This window comes from Malus domestica, chromosome 15 (assembly GCF_042453785.1).
Source record: "Malus domestica chromosome 15, GDT2T_hap1".
Taxonomy (NCBI): Eukaryota; Viridiplantae; Streptophyta; class Magnoliopsida; order Rosales; family Rosaceae; genus Malus; species Malus domestica.
The window spans coordinates 52390312-52413370 of record NC_091675.1 but is presented as its reverse complement, the minus strand read 5'-3'; the positions used below and the strand labels follow the sequence as shown (position 1 = coordinate 52413370).

The 23059-nt window shown below is 38.9% G+C and overlaps 2 protein-coding genes across 4 annotated transcripts; one reads left to right on the top strand and one right to left on the bottom strand.

Annotated features, from left to right (window-relative positions):
* Window positions 1-2203: 2203 nt before the first annotated feature.
* On the bottom strand, window positions 2204-3198 carry LOC103402355 (uncharacterized). Its single transcript, XM_008341101.1, has 2 exons — window positions 2428-3198; window positions 2204-2347 (listed from the first exon to the last, which is right to left on the bottom strand). Exons 1-2 carry the CDS (start codon window positions 3196-3198, stop codon window positions 2204-2206), a joined length of 915 nt encoding a protein of 304 aa, XP_008339323.1.
* A 12691-nt stretch (window positions 3199-15889) lies between these two features.
* On the top strand, window positions 15890-19579 carry LOC103402356 (glycine cleavage system H protein, mitochondrial-like). 3 transcript variants are annotated; one of them, XR_011575859.1, is made up of 9 exons: window positions 15890-16029; window positions 16269-16339; window positions 16446-16514; window positions 16746-16916; window positions 17102-17224; window positions 17864-17906; window positions 17999-18132; window positions 18872-18988; window positions 19250-19579. XR_011575859.1 is itself a non-coding variant. In XM_070813275.1 (9 exons), the coding sequence occupies exons 2-5, from the start codon at window positions 16337-16339 to the stop codon at window positions 17219-17221; spliced, it is 411 nt and encodes a 136-aa protein (XP_070669376.1). In that variant the 5' UTR covers window positions 15890-16029; window positions 16269-16336; the 3' UTR covers window positions 17222-17224; window positions 17864-17906; window positions 17999-18132; window positions 18872-18988; window positions 19250-19579. The 3 variants fall into 3 exon arrangements, 2 of the variants coding, with proteins under 2 accessions (XP_070669376.1, XP_070669377.1); XM_070813275.1 differs by having other exon boundaries at window positions 16269-16367; window positions 16446-16534; XM_070813276.1 differs by lacking the exon at window positions 17102-17224 and having other exon boundaries at window positions 16269-16367; window positions 16446-16534.
* The last annotated feature ends 3480 nt before the right edge of the window (window positions 19580-23059 follow it).

The window sequence follows — 23059 nt, the reverse complement described above, 5'->3', positions numbered from 1 at the left end:
CATGTGTAAATCCTTTTTCCCATCTCTATATCTTTCCATCAATCTTCGTAAGAGATAGATTGCCTCCATGGTTGAGCGCCCTGGCATGAACCCGAATTGATTGTCCGAAACCCGTGTCTCTTGCCTCAATCTATGCTCAATGACTCTCTCCCAGAGCTTCATTGTATGACTCATTAGCTTAATACCCCTATAGTTCATGCAATTTTGTACGTTGCCCTTATTCTTGTAGATAGGCACCAAAGTGCTCGTTCGCCACTCATTTGGCATCTTCTTCGTTTTCAAAATCCTATTGAAAAGGTCAGTGAGCCATGTTATACCTGTCTCTCCCAAAACTTTCCACACTTCGATTGGTATATCGTCTGGGCCTACTGCTTTTCTATGCTTCATCTTCTTCAAAGCTACAACCACTTCTTCCTTCCGGATTCTACGATAAAAAGAGTAATTTCTACACTCTTCTGAGTTACTCAACTCCCCTAAAGAAGCACTCATTTCATGTCCTTCATTGAAAAGATTATGAAAATAACCTTTCCATCTGTCTTTAACCGCGTTCTCTGTAGCAAGAACTTTTCCATCCTCATCCTTGATGCACCTCACTTGGTTTAGGTCCCTTGTCTTTTTTTCCCGTGCTCTAACTAGTTTATAGATATCCAACTCTCCTTCTTTGGTATCTAGTCGATTATACATATCGTCATAAGCCGCTAACTTAGCTTCTCTCACAGCTTTCTTCGCCTCTTGCTTCGCTTTTCTATACCTTTCACCATTTTCATCGGTCCTATCCTTGTATAAGGCTTTACAACATTCCTTCTTAGCCTTCACCTTTGTTTGTACCTCCTCATTCCACCACCAAGATTCCTTTTGGTGTGGGACAAAGCCCTTGGACTCTCCTAATACCTCTTTTGCTACTTTTCGGATACAATTAGCCATGGAATCCCACATTTGGTTAGCTTCCCCCTCTCTATCCCACATACACTGGGTGATTACTGTCTCTTTGAAAATGGCTTGTTTTTCTTCTTTTAGATTCCACCATCTAGTCCTTGGGCACTTCCAAGTCTTGTTCTTTTTTCTCACTCTTTTGATATGTACATCCACCACCAACAAGCGATGTTGATTAGCCACGCTCTCTCCTGGTATAACTTTGCAATCCTTACAAGTTATACGATCCCCTTTCCTCATTAGAAAAAAATCTATTTGTGTTTTTGACGACCCACTCTTGTAGGTGATCACATGTTCTTCTCTCTTCTTAAAGAAGGTGTTGGCTAAGAAGAGATCATATGCCATTGCAAAATCCAAGATAGCTTCCCCATCCTCGTTTCTCTCCCCAAAACCATGGTCACCATGAAAACCTCCATAGTTGCCTGTCTCCCTGCCCACGTGTCCATTTAAATCTCCTCCTATAAATAACTTCTCCGTCTGAGCAATTCCTTGCACCAAGTCTCCAAGGTCTTCCCAAAATTTCTCCTTCGAACTCGTATCCAACCCTACTTGAGGTGCGTACGCACTAATCACATTGATAAGTTCTTGTCCTATTACAATCTTGATTGCCATGATTCTATCTCCTACCCTCTTGACATCTACAACATCTTGTGTCAAGGTCTTGTCCACGATGATGCCAACACCGTTTCTCGTTCTATTTGTGCCCGAATACCATAGTTTAAACCCTGAGTTTTCTAGATCTTTTGCCTTACGACCAACCCACTTAGTTTCTTGTAGGCACATAATATTTATCCTTCTCCTCACCATAACTTCCACTACTTCCATAGATTTTCCCGTCAAGGTTCCTATATTCCACGTTCCTAAACGCATTTTGCTCTCTTGAACTCTACCCTTCTGTCCTAGCTTCTTCACCCTCCCGCGTCTAATAGGATCAAAATACTTCTTTTGTGTGTCCCGTGTAAAGTTGATAGGAGCATATGCTCCCGAACAACTTTGAGTGGAGTCGTTCGAAAAGAAGTTTTTATGGGCCCCTTGCTCATTTAACACTGCATCCGGGTGCCGATGGAGATACAACGACCCTTACTCACTTATCACTGTGCTCGGGCCACACAGCACGCCACTTACGGGTGACGCCCTAGCTTTAGCGCGATTTCGTTCTAGATTCATTTTCATAAGGATTCGACGTTATCATGGAGTGCCGGCTGTCGACTACCTGACGCCCTCCCCCTCCTCCTTTATCCGGACTTGGGACCGGCAATGTAAGATAAACTTACATAGGCGGAGTTCGAGTCTCCCAGGCGGCATCATCATAAAAATCGGGGTGTATGTCGTGGTTGAAGATAAAGAGCTTCTGGATCATCTGATCTGGCTTCAAATTCTCATTGACAGTCACTTGGAGAATCAAATCAAACACCTTTTGCAAATGCACTACCATGCAGCAGTCCATTCCCATCAAACCGGACAATTTGGACTTTAGGCCATCGTTGAGGGTACCGAATACAGATGAGGAAAACGAGGCAACATAGCATGATCGTCTCCAGCAGCAGCCGAAAGAGGAGCGCAACTGATCAGCTTTCCTTTCCAGGCCGCCTCTTCATTCATTTCACTCACAAAAAGTCCCAAACTGGCCGGCAATTCCATTCCAGCGCCCATAAATCTGTCCATGTCACATACAGCAAAGCAGTTTCTGAATTTGCCACCCTCCATGTGCTTGCGCAGCAATGCATCCCACTGAAGCTCAGCCGCCTCCCCAACATTCGCATCTTGCAGATATCGTATGATTAAATGTTGAAGCAAAGCATCGGGCTTTATGATGCAGCTTAAATTTCCGTTGCTTGCTGTTGCTGCTGCGGCTTTCACCTCCTCCAAATATTTAATATCCACACCGCAACTTCGCGGGTTGAGCTGTTGCGGTTGTGACACAAAAGGGAAAAGCCGTCTGGCAGTGCTTTCGAGCAGAGCAATGGCGTGGATGGCGTGGGCATCGGAGGGGAATGTGTTTAGTAAACAATCTGCGGCCTCGGAGACGTAGAGGTCAGCAAAAGCATCAACATCAATAGGACGTATAACAGAATCATCCTCCATAGAATCATCTTCGTCATCGTCGTCATCAGTTAAATAATCAGACGGCTTGAGTTCCAGCTTCTTGTTCTTCATCTTTTCAATATCGGACTTGAGCCGCTCCACAAAAACATCCATAGCTCGGTCGTGCAACAACCTGTAATGCGGATCGCAGTTGTATCTCTCGCGGTGTTTATCCTCCATCTCCTCCACCTCCGTCTTCTGCTAACCCTCCGGAAGGAGAAGGCTGTAGAGAATCTGGACAAGGGTGTACAATCCCTCGAAAGAGTCGAGGTTGCGCGCGAGAGTCTTCGGGTGGTTTTGGTGGAGCCAAGATGTGGCCGCGGACAAGGCTTCAAGATAGAAGTGACTTCCAGTAGAGAGGTTGAAGATAATCTTGAGGGAGGTGAGGGGATTGTGAGACCAGGCGACTGGGAGCTGCTGCTTGAGGGAGTTGATGAGGGCAGTGTCAGTGTGGGAATTATGCCCGGCGGATGCTGGTGGTGGTGGTGGTGGTCGCACGTTGAAAAAGAGATCAAGGCATGGATCACTGTAGGAGGAGGAGGAAGCCATGATATGAGGCTCAGCAGCAGCGTTGGCAGCCTTGGACGCCATTAATCTTCTTGTGAGGTGGAATTGCGGAGGATGACCGACACCAACCACCCTTGTCGGTGAACAAGCTGACGGAGAAGGAACAATGTTGGCTGTTGCCGCTTTCAGAACCCTCGCCAGATTCATCTCTAATTCTCAAATTCAAATTCTGTCTGTCTGTCTCTCTCTCTCTCTCTCTCTCTCTGATGGGTGGGAGTGGGGTTGTGGATTGGTTTAGGGTTGGAGAAGAAGAAGAAGATATGAGAACATAAATTGGGTTTGGAAACTTGGCCAGCAAGGACTTTCCATCCTCATATTCACAGGGAAAATAAATGAAAAAGTTGCTGCCTTCCTTGTTCTTGTTCGGCTAACCTACTATTGTGTTCCAGCTCCACCACCACGTTAGATCATTATCACTCTCCTCGAACAAGAACGCAGGCAGGCAATTTTAATTTAGGATTCTTTTTATTTACTTTTATTTATTCGGACCTAAAGAAGCAGGAAATTTACTCGTATTTTTAATCTTAGGTTGGATATTTAATATTTGTTCATTTATTTATACAGGCATTAAACAGGCAGGCAATTTTCATTTGAATTTATTTATTAATGGTTAAAATAAGAGATGAACTTATATAAAACGGATTCGTCGTTAGATGAGGTCTATGTCCAATGCGTTATTGAACCCGGACAGTACAATAACTTGGATTCGTTTGTAAAAAGATTCAACTTGGGAGAATTTTATTTCCTGGATAATGAAAACACTCGTATCTGTGCTGTAAATTTTACAAACGCATGCATGCTAGAAATTTTACAACACATATATATAGGACAATTATTGCATGTATCTCTGCTAGAAATTTTACAAATGGGATGTATGTTTATGACACCCAACTTGCTTAGAAGATGATCAAATTGCAAAGTACTTAAGGCTTTAGTGAACACGCCCACTAACTGTTGAATTGTTTTCACATGCGCAGTGTGGACCATGTTAGTATTTGAGCTACTTTTGAGCTAGATTTCACTATGTAATTGTAATCAATTCAACAAGAAATTGAAAATGAATTTGCAAAGGAAATGACAAGGATGAACTTTCAAGAAGGAGAGTGACACGCCTTGATCTCGATATTCCCCGAATACTAGGATAAGCACGTGCTGACCAACACCCGAGGATGACGAAAGTCATTTATTGAATGTAAATACTGAAAACAAGGAATAGATAAGACTTATAAATATAAATATAATGAATATGCATTTAAAGAACGTGTCCAGAGTATACAACTAACTAGAATACTAAAAGAAATAATATAAAATTGAATGAATAAAAGAATGGGTCCTATACCGAGAGGACTCGAAGATGCCGATGCGGAAGTGCCTTGACACCGGGATTGTATGCCTCGATTCTAAGTCCTGAAGGGGGTGCAAAACAAACATGAGTGGACCAAGTTGATATATATATATATATGTAATAAAACAGTTATCAATATACTAACCCCCATGTTTTATGAAAACACATATATCACGATAAAAATAGGTTTTTTGAAACCTAGCATGCCGTGCAATGTCTCAAATCATAACTCATATATATCGTAATCACTAGTGAATGTCTAATATCCCTCTAGGCCTTATGCCAGCTCCCCGTCTCTATGCCAATTGCCAGAGGAAAATCACCCCAGGCCCTGTACCAGCTCCCTATCCCTGTGCTAATTACCAGAGGAAAAACCCTTCAGGCCCTATGCCAACATCATAATTGTCGTCCGGGACGGAATCCATCCCTCGCCCCGTAGCAGAATTGGGACCACTAGGTAAGTACAAAACCATTGAACATATATATTTGAAAAGCATCTTCATAGTATAAAGTCATCCATCATCTATACTATAAAGAAGTGTTTGAAAGATGTTCTAAATATTATATCGTCATCCATCAGATATTCTATAAAGAACACGAGTTATAGGAAAAATAGTAGTAATTCAATTTAGCCTCAGTAAGCATGTTATCTCAAAGTGTTTCATAGAACATAATTGTTAAATCATGCTTTTCCATGTATACATTTCTACTATTAAAGCATGCATTTTTAGAAGGGGTTCACTCACAGATGCTTAGCCGCCGAAGAGCCACGCAAACTAGCGAACATGGAATCGTCACAAATAATTGCCCCTAAGCACATAAAGGATCCAATTAATAAAAATCTATTATAACAATTGAATTTGGGAAAACGGACGTCGGAAACGGATTCAGGATGTCGAATTACCCTAAGAAGGGTCTCGGGTAAATTTCGTAAAAGTCAATAGAATATTCCCTAATGGAATATTTCCCATAAAGGGTTTGGACCGGTTAGGGTTTAGCGTTTAGGGTTTAGTAAGGACTTGGGCTAGGGTTAAAGGTTCGGTTAATGGGTTAGGGCTTAAAGGGGTTTTGGATCAAAGGGTTTAAAGGGTTTGGGCTTGGTTTAGGTTTAGGTTTGGGTAAGTTGGGCTTAGAATAATGGGTTAATGGGTTAAGGGTTTCTAATTTAAAATGGGTTTTAGGGCTGGTTATATTACGTTTGGGCTTGAAAGCCCGTGGGTCTTGGGCTGTTTCAATGGCCCAAAGGCCTGTCTTACTTGGGTTCTCGGCTTAAGGTTTACATGGGCTTGGGCTTAAAGGCCCGGCCCAAAGACCTTTAGATTTAGGAAAATAAATAACTAAATCAATAATTAAAAGAATGGGTTGGGCTCGAGGGTTTAGAGGGCCAAAGGCCCGAGGTTTGGTTACGACCCGAATGGCCTGGGTTTCTAGGTTGTGAGTCGCCAGATTCGAGGGAAGAAGAAAGCCAGATTTTGGCTGGAATTTTAGACAAAATTTAAACGTTCATAACTTTGTCAATACTCAACGAAATTGAGTGATTCAAAAACAGAAATCATAATTCTCGACGAGAGGAAAAATTAGTACCTCGTACATGTCTAACTCACCGGAAACTAGGTAAGATTCAAATGAACATAACTTCTTCAATACTCAACAAAATTGGGTGAAACAAAAAGGAAAGTTGTAGTACTCAGCGAGACGAAAAGATTGATACCTTGCACGCTGGCCAACTCGTTGTGGTTTGGCCGAAAATTGCCTCAAAAGTGACAGGTTCCAAGTCGAAAATCTAGGGAAGTCTCATCCACGTGTTTCTTCGTAGTTTCGACAGCCAAAACACACAGATACGATTAGAAATCAATTATGAGGATAAAAAGGGAAAGTTTTAGAGTGGTTTTGAAGCTCACCTATGTCAGGGTTCGCCGAAGCACACTTTGAACAGTGACAGTGTCACTGTTCCGTGAGAGGGGAAAGAGGAGGACAACCTTGGTGGTCCGAGGTCACACCGAGGAGGTCCAAGTGGTGGTTGATGATGCTCGCCGAAGGGAATGGGTACTTGCGTATGTGTGTGAGGTACTCGGGGGAGGAGGTTGTAGAGAGAGTCGAGAGGGAGAGATAAGGGAGAGTGAGAGCTGTAGGAGAGAGAGTTATAAAAATCAGAAAAAGAAAGAAAAGGGGAAGGGAACCGGGGGACAAATTAGGGGGTGGGCCCCTTGGGCACACCTATTAAAGCCCTAAAAACAATTTCTAAATAAAAACCCAAAACTACCTTTAAAATCACGGATAGGGTGTAACAATCTAGCCCCCTTAAAATAATTTCGTCCACGAAATTTAAAATCACTTACTAACGAAATTGCTCAAAAATAGGAAGAAGAATATATGTATAAAGAGTAATCAAGTCAGTGGTTGCATCAAAGAAAATATGCCATACCGTCACGAGTAGGTTGCAAAATCCTCTATCATGCCTCCAAGCTCTTACTTTCTTCCCCATCAGTGTAAAAGTAGAAACATACTTTGTAAAGGTGTAAAGTTGAAAACATAAAATAGCTTAAGGTCAAAAGTAAGTACATAAAATACGATAACGTCAAAATAGATATTTATTAACATATAGGTCAAAATTTTGTGCTAAACTTAAAACTGAAAACGAAAATACTTCCCCCAAAACATTTTAACGACAAAAACAAATAACTAAAGTAAAGGAAGTTAAAATACTTATACTGAAAATCAAAACTGAAAAATAAGAGTGGGTCTTGTCTAAGCATACGAACGTCACGTACTTCGAGAACAGATGTGTCATTGGGTCGAGTAACAATTCCGTGACAGCTGTTGTAGACAGATCTTCCTACCCACTTGCTTAACAAACCCAACGAATAAGTTATCGATACCATAATCGGCCACCCGTAAAATCGATCACACATTTGTTGTCTCGGTAAGCAAGCAGTAATTTCCTGAGGTTACACAAATTCATATGTCGTAAATTCGATCATCCGAATACCAGTTCATAATACTCATCTGCCAATTAGTGTTGCCTGTAAAAAACTCTCGTACCATGTTGCAAAGAGCGTTGTACTCAAACTGAACAAAATAGAAATTGTAGCCATAAAACTCTAACCAGCACCAAGCATCTTATCCTCTTCTGTTCTTCCAAATGTGACCAACTACTCCAGTGCTTTGCCAACAAAGAACACATTTGAAAACTGTACTTTGGGATTCAAGAGAAGTGGCTACCATGTTAATAGTAGACCCAAAAGCTAGAGCCAAGCAAGCAGAAAACGAGAAGTCACTTTTCCCAAAAAGCAGTATCTCTTAGGAATTGTTGTAGTGCTCAATCCACCTCTCCATTTTTGCTTAGTTGCATATTTCTAGTCAAACAAGGTCAACGTTGGTGGAAACACGGACTCTCAAGTGATCAACCTAAAGACCCGGTGAGAGTACACACCTTTCAAGAGAAGTGCAACTTCTAAATGTGTTAAAACCATAATACAAGTGAACACAACACATCTTCCAAAAGTCTAGATAGTTCGTTCAGATACCAGACTCGAAACTCAAGATGGAATTTAATCTCAAAATATGCCTATCAAAGGTGTGTTGGGGTTGGGTAGAAGATACCCTTAAAATATTTGGGCAAATGAACTTATTTACTTATCATTGGAAAAAAAAACTACTAGAGTATGATATGATGTTGATGAATTGCAACAGGATAATGAGTGGTGACCATGTAATTCAGCGTGAAGTTAGTGATGCAATCTGCTGATCACCTGCACTACAATCTTCACCAGTCTCTTACCAAAAGACGATTCAAACCTCACACCCATGTGGAACTTTTTCTGGTAAGTCTGGTAAGCTTGTGAAAAGGTTATGCTCCTAGCGTTCATGTCCGAATCGACATAAACTGAGTGCAATGATGAATATGGTCGAGTTTCAAGCCATTACATTGAAATTTACAAGGCTGAATAGTTAGTGGACAAGAGCACTGGTCAGTTGGGCTACAAGCAAAAGGCTAAGTTCACCTCTACCTAAAAGTACATGGATAAGGAATTAGGGTTTACCGCCGAGTACCAAACCCATGTGAAGTTCAAAGAGTCTGTTTATCCAAACAAGACTAGATCTTCACCATCCAAGTCTAACTACAACAACAACAATAATTGCAACTCCTTTTGGAAATTGGGGGGAATAGCGTTTGCTATCGAGGAGTTTCCCAAGAAAGTATATAAACCAAATGAAGTCAACGCTCAAAGAATTTGATGTGAAGCTGATGGTTAATGGTTAGGGAACTTGACTTTGCTGTTGGAGTAAGCAAGAAAGTTAACGATAGAACAATCGCCGAAGACTGATTCTAGAGATCCATATGAATTTCTTCAGTGGAAACGAGTTCGAGAACATTGATTTTCTCCCACCAACTACCACTTACTAACCGTCGTCACAACTAGCACTTACTCATTTTCCATAACATGCACTTCGAAAGTTTTGAGTAGTTGTCACTAAGATATGACTCGACCTGCCATTCCTGGGGAACATATGTTGCAGAGTGATATCACCGTTTCAGATTTCTAGTTGGTCTTAACCAACTCGTACCATTACAATTTTTTCGCTTCCCAATACTTTTAAGTAGATCTGACTCTACCCGCAATTCCTAGAGAACGCATGTTGTGGAGTATCGATCTGATGTTGAAAGTCGTCCAACAATCCACTTCATCACTGTTGAGGCACAATCCCGACACGAATTCTTGTATTTCAACCAGAATGTGACAATTCAAACAGAGAAAGGTTTGTATAATTGCGTTGAATGACACCAAATTTGAAAGTCATGAACACATACGAGTCCAACAGATCATACAAAAGGGCAGGTTGACACCTAACTCTGGATCCAAAACGAATGTAAATAGTGCATATGAACTACACGTGAAGTTGGTTCTTGGCCCAAGACAGTACAAATAACTAAGATTCACCGTGCAAACATGTAATAATGAGCAGATAAAATCCAATGATGTCATACCATAAGTTTATGCTCACAAATAATATTAAAAGCATGAAGTGTACGAAAAGTCTATTTGTAAAGCTAAACATGGAGACTTTGGAGATAAGTAGAGAGTGGGAGTCTGATTCTTCCCTTGAGCTACGCTTTTTGATGATTTTCATCAACGGTAAGTAAACTACTTAGTCTCTAGGCTACTTTGTACTTTTGCTGAGTTGCTCTCTGATTTATTCATTGTCCTCTTCTGTCTATGTAGAATCAAAATTTGGCTCGACTCCCAAGACTTCTCCAGATATGAAGAAAGTGCACATTGTTTTAGGTATCCTTGTTGAGTATCGTGAATGGCGTTGGTTGTTTAGTCATCTTCGCAGGGAACAAGGTGGGCTACCCCAAAAGATGAGATAAAGTAGATCAAGGCTAAGGCATTGGCTCGCCCGATCACTGTTGTGGAGCTTATTATGAATGAAGGTGGAAAGAAGAAACCTTCCCTTCTTGCTTAAGAGATACTGGTTTAGAAAATCGAAGACTTTCTCTGCTGTTCGTGATGGTCTGCCTGCTGTTATGAAACTTGTGATTGACTTGACTTCTCCCATGGGGAAGAAAGATGAGGTTGCTATATCTGAGCCTGTGACACCTGCCATGCCGAAGACGGCTAGTACGATTGCTGATCGGATTGCTCAATGTAGAGGTTCTATCATGTCCCCAGTTTCGAAGTCTATACAAAAACGTCAGTTAGGAGCTAAGTCCGTTTCACTTTTGAATAAGCTTGCTACTATAAAAAGCGACAAGGTGGACTCTGTTACTAAAGTGATGCCAAGGAAAATTCCTCTTACTGCTAAGACTGGTTCATCGTTGAGAAAGAAGAGACTGCTCGTGCAGTTATGAGAAATCCAACAAGCCTGTTTCTGGAAAGTCTGCTGAGATGTGTGTTTTTGAAGCCCAATCTGCTTGAAAACATGAACGCGTGTGCCAAACTTGTTGATAGCGTCATAAAGGTTGTTTGCCCAAGTTCCTTTGCAAAGCATACAACCTAGTATAGGAAGGCTGCTCTACTTGCCATGATGCAGAAAATGGCGATTTTGTCAGTCAAGTCTATGCTCCTTGACCAAGAAAATACTAAGGCTGCCAACTAGATGGGAATGACTATGGCAGTTCAGGCTTGTTCTTCTTCTGAGAAGATTAAAAAGTTGGAGTCTAAGCTCGTCGATTTGAAGGGGTCCCATATCTCTGCAGCTTGAGACCACTCACCAGGAGATCATTGACTTGAAGGCAAGGCTTGACACGATCCAAGTTAAGTATGAAAATGTTGAGAAAAAGATTGGTCATTACATACCTTAGATTCAAGATCTTGAGCTTGCTGTTTCGGGGCTTCGTTATGTTGCCTTCGCAAAAGATGAAGAGTTGATTGCTGCTTATAATCAAGTAATCCACTTTCAGACTATTGCTGATACGCCTGAACCCCAAGTGTTGGAACTCCAAGGTGTCGTGAAGATCAACGAAAGTCTGGAGAAGGAAGTGGATAAGTTGCAGGCGTCCTTATTGGTTTGCTTGATAAGAATGAGATGTTGAAGAGTGAGAAGGTTGAACTCGAGGCTTTGCTTGTTCAGGGTCAGGCTGATTTTAGTCTAAGTTTGTCTCTCGTTCTCTCAATCACAAAAATGCCAAGCATTTCAGAGACGTCCACTTATGTATGTTCGACAATGCATATGCATTAGCATATCACTGAGTGCATTAGAATATGGTTTTCAGTTTTGGGTGCTACATGTGTTAAAGTAGTTTGTGTGGTTTTGGTTATTGTTGCCGCTGAGCATGAGTGGTTTTCTGTAGTTACTGAGATTTATATTGTGAGCAAAATTCATGCAGATATCTTCATATACCGCACATGGTAGTCAGCAACACTGCATTTAGAAAGAGAAAGTTATATTTGTTGGATATATGTCAACAATCCGTAATAAAATAAATATGCTAATAATAAATACGAATAAATATATTCCAGAGACTCAACAAGATGAAATATTAATTAAGCAGAGTAATAAAAGATCGAGGCTTGCGTACCGCAATGTCCTTGAAACAGAAATTTCGCCCCTACTTAGTGCTTGTAGTTCTACGGACGTTTGCTTCACTAGGATTCAACGATCTAAGTCAGAAATTCCAGCACCGAAAAATTAACTTCTGGCGAATATTAATGTGGTTCTCTCAAAAAGGATGTTTATGATTGCAGGAGAAGATTTATGATTTTTTCTGTGTTCTAAATACCATGCAGATGGATGTATATATAATATGATTATACTTGTTCGCAACAGGTATGAGAAAGGGATGCATCTGTTAGGAGACATCTGCTGAAAAGGGTGTTTTTGTTTCTGCGTTCTCACACTTCAGACTTCATCTAAAAAGATGAGTCTGTTGGTAAAAACAATTAATTAATTTAAATTCGAAATTAAAAATAATTAATTAATTCTGAAAAATTAATTTAATTATTAGAGCCCAAGAGCCCCAAGGCCCAATGCACATCTTTTGACAATTAAATATATATTAATTATAATTAATTATATATTAATTATCAATTAATTAGTACACCCCAAAGCCCAACCCTAAGGGTAAGCCCAATTTTAGTCTCCAGGTCTATTACTCCAATCACTTTTTATAAAGGACAAAGCCTTATAAAGTGATAAAATCTTTTGGGAATGGCCAATGTAGGACAAAGAAATTTCTACTCAAACTACTCAAATGTCCAACAATATTTTCTTCACTGTTTATTCAAAACTTATATGTTGCATGTTTTGGGTTTTAAAGTGAGACGGCATCAAAGTTTTTATTTGAGAAAAATCGATTTTGTGTCCATGTGTTTTCAAAAAGAATATTTTAGTTTTTAATCACTGATTAGAAATTAATTATGAAAATATGCCTTGTGATTTTCGTAGTTCATTGATTTTAAAAAATCATTACATTTTATACATTCTACATGATCACATTAATATCTTACAAAGTTCGAGGAGACAGTGATTGACGATCACATTAGTGTTGTGCCACTTCCACTTAAAGGTTGAAGAGAGATCGAGTAGCAAAGTGCAGTGAAAAAATTGCCTACTAGTATGTGGGTCTAGTTGATTAGTTTTGTAAGTCTTTATTTACTCATTTCTCTTCCTATTTTGGCTTAAGAGTTCGAAGATTTTTTCAATTGTGAGTTTTACCTCGTTAAATCCTACATCATGTGTACACATGTTATGTATCTTTTTAATTGCAAATGTGTAGAATAAACTTTCACTTATTTTTTTGTAGTGACCTCTTAGACATTCATCAACATATAGGGTGCGTTTGTTACACCGGACTGTCTTGGACTGGACTAACTTCAGGGACTAAGCTGGACTGGCTTAGACTAGGCTAAGCTGGACTAACTTAGTGAAGCGTTTGGTGCAATGTCGGATTAAAAAGCAGGATTATAATATTATATTATTTAATCTATATTTATTAATATTTTATTTTTAATTTAATATATCAATTAATATTTTGTATTACTTTATCTTATTTTTCTAGAGCCATCTTGCTCTCCAATCACTTCGTTCATCTTTTTCTCTGCGTCTCCCTCCCCATTCCCCTTTTCTCCCATTTTTGTCCCTCCTTTTCTTTGTACCAGTCTCCTTCCCCTCAAATTTTTTTTTTCCGATTTTACTTCTGTACCCTCTCTCCCCTCCCTCCCTTTGTATTTATTTTCTATTTTCTTCAGATTTGGTACATGTATTTTCTGGACAAATCATAGTTTAGCAAGAGCCTGAAACACGCAATCCAGGATTTCTTTGATTGATTTGGCTTTGGCGGAGAATTTGGAGAAGGGTTCAACGGCGACGATCTGATCGAGGCTGTTGTTGTCCAGCCACCATGGCTGATGTCGGTGGTGGAAGAATCTGGGTCATCACCTCTGATCAACGATGCCAAGCAGCCCAGCCACCATGAACGTCTGAAGCTTCAAGCAGAGAGAGGAAATACAGAAAGAAAGAGAGACGCGGGGACTGGGTAGGGGCGAAGTGAAGAGGAGAGGGTCTTAGCAGTCCGCTCCTTCTCGAGGGGTCTCGCTAAGACCACCTAGCGAGTGTTTTAGTCGGAGCGAATCGCACCTAGTCCCATTAAACTTAGTCCCTCTTGCAAACAAACACTGGACTACACTAGCTTTTAGTCTAGTCCAGTCCAGTGATGTTTAGTGAAGCTAAACAAACATGCCCATAGAGTTTACGGCAAAGGACTTTGCAACTATATTATTCAGTGCATTGATTAATTTGTAAAGCTCTCATTTATCCTAATTATAAAATATAATATGTACAAGACATTGAAAAAATGGAAGTGTCTTCAACAGTTTGGATATCATGTATGGCCATATCCTTTATTTTCACCATTCTTATCAACCGGATGGGGAGAGATTTATCTCACAAATCCATAACGTGGCAATCGTCTATTAGAAAGGTAACGTATGCTTTGAAAATCGTGGCAAATATTGATTGAGTAATGACGCCTAAAGGAAAATTTTGGTTATCTGAAAGAATTTCTCATAAAACAAAGTAACTAATAATCACCAAAAATAATAGTCCACCAAGTTAAACCTTTTCCAACGTCGAAACTAGACCAAGTTGATATTATATCCATTTTTTTAACAAATGATATTGTTTACACTAAGAAGAGGGAGTGGGCTAAGCCTCACATGGCTAGTAATAATATAATTCAAATTCGCATTTGGCAAGAATCAAACATAAGACTTCTCATTTACAAATAAAGAGGAATACATTTAGATATAATTCAAATTCGCATTTGGCAAGAATCAAACATAAGACTTCTCATTTACAAATAAAGAGGAATACATTTAGATCGTAGTACTAAATGACACTATCCATCCACTTTTAAATAATGAATAGTCAAGAAAAACATCGCACGGGTCCCCTGAGCAAAAGACATCTTTCCAATTGCTTGACCAAAACAAGCATTGACTAATGGAGCAATATTAACAAATATGAAAATAAAACTAGAATTTCAATAATAATAATCATAGAGAAATTCACAACATTAATATATATGAGATTATTATAAACAACTAAAGAGAAAGTTAGAAAAATTGACAAACTTAGAGATTGAGGCTTGTATAAATGCAATGTTCTAAAGGCAGAATTATACCCCTACTCTTGTGCTTGTAGTTCAGTAGGTGTCCATCTCATAGGATTCAACAATCTATAATCCAAAGTTGAAGCACTTCAATCTTCGGACTCTAAGAAACTTTATATATTTTGTGCTCTCAAAACACGACTTAGAATATGACAAACGAAAAATGAAAGAAATAGAGTGGAGAAATCCTATTTCTCAAGAGTAAACATTAGCTCTAATTTTGTATCTTTAATGATAATGATTTTATGGGTTTATATAGAACCATTGTGTTGTTTGGTGTAAAGATGCAACTTCATCTATGTAACCTAGATTAATTTTGAACACTTAAGAATAAACTAGATTAATTTTTTCATTCAATATTTTTGTTGTAAATAGTGGGTATGTATGTATGCTCACATGCATATAGTAAACCTTTTACAAGTTTAATAGTGTTTTGTTTGCTTTTCAAAATGTTTGCTTTATAAATAGAGCATTACAAATGTTCAAAAGGTGGTGATAAAAAGAAGAAGAGAAGATGAAAGTGAGAGACTCACGAAAGAGGAAGAGAGAAGAGAGGAAGAGAGAAAAGAGAGAAAGAGGAGAAGAGATAATAGAGAAAAAAGAGGAAGAGGAAGAGAGAAAAGAGAGAAAGATGAGAAGAGATAATAGAGATAGTTATCTTTATACTCTTATTATTATTATTTCAGATTATAACGAAGGTATTACTGCTGTCCCGAGAAACACTGTTCCTTCTACAGTTTTTTTTCGTTTTTACCCTTTTATTGTTTGTTGGCCACTGTTCATTCTATAGTGTGATTCCTTTTTTACCCCACTTTAGTTCTTTGGTAATCCTGGAAAGGGAAAAGGATGGAAAAGCCGGGATTTCCATTTGCTTCCGGAAACCACAAGCTCTCTTCCGCAGAAACTCAAAACGCAGCTCGAGCTCGACTTCTGTCTCAGAATCCAGCTCGACCTTCTCTCAGAACTCAGCTCGAGTAGTCCTTGGGTAAAACTCATCTTTTTCCCTAATTCTTCTCAGCATCTTACAATACTCCTTTCTTCATATGCTCTTTTATGTTTGGCTGAAATTCTGAGTTGCCGACTCTCTGAACACTATTTTTATATTCGAAATGCCAAATTGGGTTCTAGGTTTTGATGGGTTTTCGTTTTGCATCAAATTTTGATAAAAAGAAATTGTGAAATTTGGGATGGGGAGTTTGATGGGGTCGATTTTTATGCCAACAGATCAGTCGGAGAACTCGCTGAAACCGAAGGTCGCCGTCGCTCAGAGCTGCGTTTCTTTTGCAAAAACGATGGTGAATTTAGGGGTGCTATGTATTTGGGGTATTTTAAAGTTTGTTATTTTTAGGTAATTAAGTTGAAAAGAATTGTAATATTGGGGGTTATGTTTGGATATTGCAGTTTTGGATGGATTGAAGTATGCATCTTCACATGAGTGGGCGAAGCATGAAGGTTCAGTGGTAACAATTGGTATCGCTGATCATTCTCAAGTTAATATTAATATACAGAACTCCATTTCTTTATTTTCGACGTCTCTTGCAACTGGGTTAAAGAAATATTTGTCTTTTTGAATTGTATTTTACAATTATTTTCGTTTCCATAATAGTGTATCAACATACTAAATATATAATAATCAAATCGAAAGTTGCATGTAAGTGTATAGACCATGAAGTGAGTGATGCAGGTGAAGCTTTGTTTCAGGACCATCTTGGAGAAGTAGTGTTTGTTGAGCTACCAGAAGATGGTCACTCAGTCTCTCAAAGAGGCAGCTTTGGAGCTGTGGAAGGTGTCAAAGTAACCAGAGATGTAAATTCTCCAATCTCCGGCGAAGTCGTCGAGGTTAACTCAAAACTTACTGAATCACCTGGTTTGGTAATTCATCTTCCTTTCCGCCTATACTTATTACTTTTATCTTTCCTAAAGCAATGCTTACCCTTCATTAAGTTAATATTTTTCAAATATTCTTGGCATGCACGTTTTGACAAAGTACTGTACTTTTGTTTAAACAGTTTGACATGTATGTTGCGAAACCATTAATCTATTTTGGGTTTATTCAGATCAATTCGAGCCCATATGAAGATGGATGGATGATCAAGACCAAGCCCAGAAGTCCATCGGAGCTAGAATCCCTGGTCGATTTCTTCGTATATTCAACGACTCACAATCATGGATCCTGATTAGTAAGCCTCTGATCTCCTTTCCCTTCATCTAGCTATCTTTTGTTTCCAATTGTGCAATCTATTGGCCCTCTTTGCATCGCAGTATATGTGTACAGTGGGATAATTTTAATTGTAATATGATTATATGAATATCGATTTTGTGGGAATTTTTTGTCAATAGTGTTTGAATTAACTGCACGGGCTATCTTTGCTTTGGGTTGTATCTGTCTCCAATGTCAGTTGCTCATCAAAATTGTCAAATAATGGAAATTTATGAAATTTTTTGTTCCTGCAATGAATTAATATTCAACATTTTGCACTTCCCTACTGATTGTTGAATCTTTGATGTGGTTTTGTATATACCTTTTTTTCAAAATTTGGTGATCAAAACAAAAAGCACTGTTTTCATGCTATTTAATATTTCTTTCGCAACTTTTTTAGTGAGTTTCTCATTCACTGCCTATGGTGCGTTCATAGTGGACCCTTTTCCTTATACAAGCACTATGTTTCCTTCAATCCAAAATTTCAGCAGTTATGTAATCTCGCTCATCACAGTCATAGTTTCAAATTATCGTTTAGAGTAAAATTGAGATTTTTGCTGCTATAGTTTTTACCTGCTATATATACATCCCATCATCCAACTTCGGTTTTTGTTTGTAGAAAGAGTGGGTCAAAGTGGATAGCTGGGATAACCTCACAATAAGTATGTATTTCTTCTTCTATATAATCAATTTTATAGCTGTTGTTTCTTCCTGATTCATATTTGCATTCTACATGTTATCTTTGTGACTCCAGATCGTTCTTGAAATCAACGGCAAACACAAAAGCAGATTCCTAAACTCACTCGATAGCATGTGAAAGGCTGGGTATTCAGTTCTCTAACGTGGCTCCCGTTGATTCAGTTTGCTTTTACTGCTGCCAATCTACAGGTAAAGCTCAAACTTCCATACAAACTTTGTATTTTTCTTGATTGGAATTTGGACTATTTATTTTTTGTTCAAATCTCCCACAGAGAGAATAAACATTTTACTCTTATAGTTTTCAGGATCATCCCTATTCCGCTTTCTAAAGTTTTTTCACAAATAGTATATGTACCTAAATTTTTTGTTTAGTTATATTTTATTCAAATATTCATATATTTTTTTTGGTAGAGATTAAGTTATGGTACATAACATTCTTATAATTTTTTTATGTTAAAGAAATTAGCATATGGTGCGGGTTATATTACAATATAAGGTAATCCCAATTGGAATCACTATTGTATAAGAATTTGATGCTGATTTGCTTTGAGAATATAGATGTAAAACTGCAGATCTCTCTTAATAATACTGGACAACGAAACTAAAGTTAATATTTAATAACAAGAAAACAATTGACAAGAATGTGTGAAATTAGTGAATAAATTACTATTAATGCTAAGATCAATAGTAAAAAGTTCTATTGGTTTTATAATCAAAGATACATATATTATATAAACAGAGGATATATCATTAATGTCTTATATAAGCAATGATAATTTGAAGAACCAAATGTGATATATCCGTTTAGTATCTTTCTCTATAGTGATAACACTTGAGTATAATTTACATAATAGATCTTTTGAAGTACATGAAACTATGAAGAAAAAACACTATTAATCTGATTATGGGGGTTTTGTTTTATATCAAGATATTGAAGCAAAAGCCACACTTTGAAGAATTCATGCCGCACAGAAAGATGATGAAATGCCACCAATTGAATCCATCATTGCTCCACTGGAGGCAGAGCTTAAGCTTGCTGCAGGAGGTATACTTTTGTTCTGCAATATGACCCCTTTAATTTTGTTTAAAGACATATAGGCTTGAAAAAACTTCATATAGTATTTTGTATCAGTTTTGAGTGTCTATTTTGGCTTCCATATTTGGTTTGTACCTGTGAGGTATAGAGTGTTCAATATGTATTTGGTTTATATATTGTTAATGGATCTATCGACTCATTTATTTACATGAATTAATAATTATAACGAGTTCAATTTTTTTTATACTTCTGGATGTATTGGTTTTTTAGGTAACCAAGTTGTAGGCTGACAACAAAACACTTGATCGGCTTACTAAATCCAAGGAGGCTGCTCTGCTTGGGGCCGAGAGAAATGATCAGATTGCTTGGGCAAAAGCATCATTGGTTGATGATCTACAGATAAACCTTCAATCTCATCATGAAGTTTGTGCATTCGTTATTTCAGGAATTTGAGTTTTTTTTTTTATTTCTCAAGTCTTATCACATAGATTACGATTTCACATATGTATATTAATGGCAATTATATGATAGAAGAATTGGGAGTGATGCTGCTAAACCTCATTATATGTATTATTAATGGCAATTATAAGATTTCACATACATATGTATTATTTCTCAATTCTCATAACCTCCTGCTCTGTAAAACGATCTGTGTAAGTTTTGGAAGTGATGTTGCTAAACCTCATTTACCCTATATCGTGAGCCCAATCAAGTTGTTTACACCTGAACTCATGATAAAATTTATGGATCCACCATGTATGGATATGTATGTATCTGCTGATAGTGTTCAGATTTTCACTTGGCTTTTCTTTTTATTAATTTGTGGACCAATTTTAGTTGCTAATCATTGTTGGAAAGGTTACTTAGTCCCATTACTTGAGATGGGTGTGTTAAATTGTGGTTATGGTTTTAAACCCGCAGCGGAGCGTGGGCATCTTTGCTAGTTATACATGCTAAGACCTGGTTGGGATGGCACTGTTCAGCAATAGTGAAAGGGCGGAAATGCCCTTTTTATCAGCATTTTTTCCACTTTGGGTACAGTGGAATTACTACCTTGCCCCTGATGACCATGTGTTTGTGTGATATGTGAATTCTCGAGGTTTCAATTTGGTCCATGCGTCGATCATCGTTGGATGCCCTTTTTGACTGTGGTTGCTTTACCTTTTGTTTTCCTTTTCTTTTTCGCAAATTTGCTCAGTTGCTTTCCCCTCTGTGTTTCCCTCGCTCTCAAAGGTTTTCCACTGCATCTTCCTTCGATTTAACTTTCGTTTTCGTTTTCGTTTTGCTTTGTGCTCTGCTCTGTCGCTGTCAAACGATGTTCTCTTTTAGTGAGAGTCTTCATCCCAAAACGTTGTTGTCTTTCTGTGAGAGAGTTGTATACAAAATTTCCAAATCTTTGTCTCTCTTTGAGTCTGGAAGGCTTCTTCGCGTCTATGAAGCTGAAGCCCGGATAAAGGAGGAGGGGGAGGGCGTCAGGTAGTCGACAGCCGGCACTCCATGATCACGTCGAATCCTTATGAAAATGAATCCAGAACAAAATCGCGCTAAAGCTAGGGCGTCACCCGTAAGTGGCGCGCTGTGTGGCCCGAGCACAGTGATAAATGAGCAAGGGTCGCTGTATCTCCATCGGCACCCGGATGCAGTGTTAAATGAGCAAGGGGGCCATAGAAACTTCTTTTCGAACGACTCCACTCAAAGTTGTTTGGGAGCATATGCTCCTATCAACTTTACACGGGACACACAAAAGAAGTACTTTGATCCTATTAGACGGGGAAGGGTGAAGAAGCTAGGACAGAAGGGTAGAGTTCAAGAGAGCAAAATGCGTTTAGGAACGTGGAATATAGGAACCTTAACGGGAAAATCTATGGAAGTAGTGGAAGTTATGGTGAGGAGAAGGATAAATATTATGTGCCTACAAGAAACTAAGTGGGTTGGTAGTAAGGCAAAGGATCTAGAAAACTCAGGGTTTAAACTTTGGTATTCGGGCACAAATAGAACGAGAAACGGTGTTGGCATCATCGTGGACAAGACCTTGACACAAGATGTTGTAGATGTCAAGAGGGTAGGAGATAGAATCATGGCAATCAAGATTGTAATAGGACAAGAACTTATCAATGTGATTAGTGCGTACGCACCTCAAGTAGGGTTGGATAAGAGTTCGAAGGAGAAATTTTGGGAAGACCTTGGAGACTTGGTGCAAGGAATTGCTCAGACGGAGAAGTTATTTATAGGAGGAGATTTAAATGGACACGTGGGCAGGGAGACAGGCAACTATGGAGGTTTCCATGGTGGCCATGGTTTTGGGGAGAGAAACGAGGATGGGGAAGCTATCTTGGATTTTGCAATGGCATATGATCTCTTCTTAGCCAACACCTTCTTTAAGAAGAGAGAAGAACATGTGATCACCTACAAGAGTGGGTCGTCAAAAACACAAATAGATTTTCTCCTAATGAGGAAAGGAGATCGTATAACTTGTAAGGATTGCAAAGTTATACCAGGAGAGAGCGTGGCTAATTAACATCGCTTGTTGGTGATGGATGTACATATCAAAAGAGTGAGACAAAAGAACAAGACTTGGAAGTGCCCAAGGACTAGATGGTGGAATCTAAAAGAAGAAAAACAAGTCATTTTCAAAGAGAAAGTAATCACCCAGTGTGTGTGGGATAGAGAGAGGGAAGCTAGCCAAATGTGGGATTCCATGGCTAGTTGTATTCGAAAAGTAGCAAAAGAGGTATTAGGAGAGTCCAAAGGTTTTGCCCCACACCAAAAGGAATCTTGGTGGTGGAATGAGGAGGTACAAACAAAGGTGAAGGCTAAGAAGGAATGTTGTAAAGCCTTATACAAGGATAGGACCGATGAAAATGGTGAAAGGTATAGAAAAGCGAAGCAAGAAGCGAAGAAAGCTGTGAGAGAAGCTAAGTTAGCGGCTTATGACGATATGTATAAGCGACTAGATACCAAAGAAGGAGAGTTGGATATCTATAAATTAGCTAGAGCAAGGGAAAAGAAGATAAAGGACCTAAACCAAGTGAGGTGCATCAAGGATGAGGATGGAAAGGTTCTTGCTACAGAGAACGCGGTTAAAGACAGATGGAAAGGTTATTTTCATAATCTTTTCAATGAAGGACATGAAAGGAGTGCTTCTTTAGGGGAGTTGAGTAACTCAGAAGAGTGTAGAAACTACTCTTTTTATCGTAGAATCCGGAAGGAAGAAGTGGTTGTAGCTTTGAAGAAGATGAAGCATAGAAAAGCAGTAGGCCCAGACGATATACCAATCGAAGTGTGGAAAATTTTGGGAGAGACAGGTATAACATGGCTCACTGACCTTTTCAATAGGATTTTGAAAACGAAGAAGATGCCAAATGAGTGGCGAACGAGCACTTTGGTGCCTATCTACAAGAATAAGGGTGACGTACAAAATTGCATGAACTATAGGGGTATTAAGCTAATGAGTCATACAATGAAGCTCTGGGAGAGAGTCATTGAGCATAGATTGAGGCAAGAGACACGGGTTTCGGACAACCAATTCGGGTTCATGCCAGGGCGCTCAACCATGGAGGCAATCTATCTCTTACGAAGATTGATGGAAAGATATAGAGATGGGAAAAAGGATTTACACATGGTCTTTATAGATTTGGAAAAAGCGTATGATAGGGTCCCAAGAGACATTCTTTGGAGGATTTTAGAGAAGAAAGGAGTACGAGTAGCATATATCCAAGCTATAAAGGATATGTATGAAGGAGCAAAGACTGCCGTAAGAACTCATGAAGGACAAACCGAAAGCTTTCCCATAACTGTAGGATTACATCAAGGCTCATCCTTAAGTCCTTACCTTTTTGCGTTGGTAATGGATGAGTTAACAGGACATATTCAAGATGATATTCCTTGGTGTATGCTTTTCGCAGACGATATAGTGTTGATAGATGAAACTCAGGAAGGGGTAAATGCAAAGCTTAACCTTTGGAGAGAAGTGTTGGAATCTAAAGGTCTTCGCCTAAGCCGATCAAAGACAGAATATATGGAGTGCAAGTTCAGTGCAAATGGAGGCCAAAACGAGTTAGGGGTGAGGATCGGAGATCA

Bases quoted from the DNA above. Each gene is read 5' to 3' on its own strand.
- LOC103402356 (XM_070813275.1), top strand. From the start codon at position 16,337: ATGGTGAATTTAGGGGTGCTATGTATTTGGG. The intron at 16,535-16,745 runs GTTAATATTAAT...GCTTTGTTTCAG, and splicing joins GTATCGCTGATCATTCTCAA to GACCATCTTGGAGAAGTAGT. The intron at 16,917-17,101 runs GTAATTCATCTT...GGGTTTATTCAG, and splicing joins TTACTGAATCACCTGGTTTG to ATCAATTCGAGCCCATATGA.
- LOC103402355 (XM_008341101.1), bottom strand. From the start codon at position 3,198: ATGGAGGATAAACACCGCGAGAGATACAACTGCGATCCGCATTACAGG. The intron at 2,348-2,427 runs GTACCCTCAACG...CATTTGCAAAAG, and splicing joins GTTTTCCTCATCTGTATTCG to GTGTTTGATTTGATTCTCCA.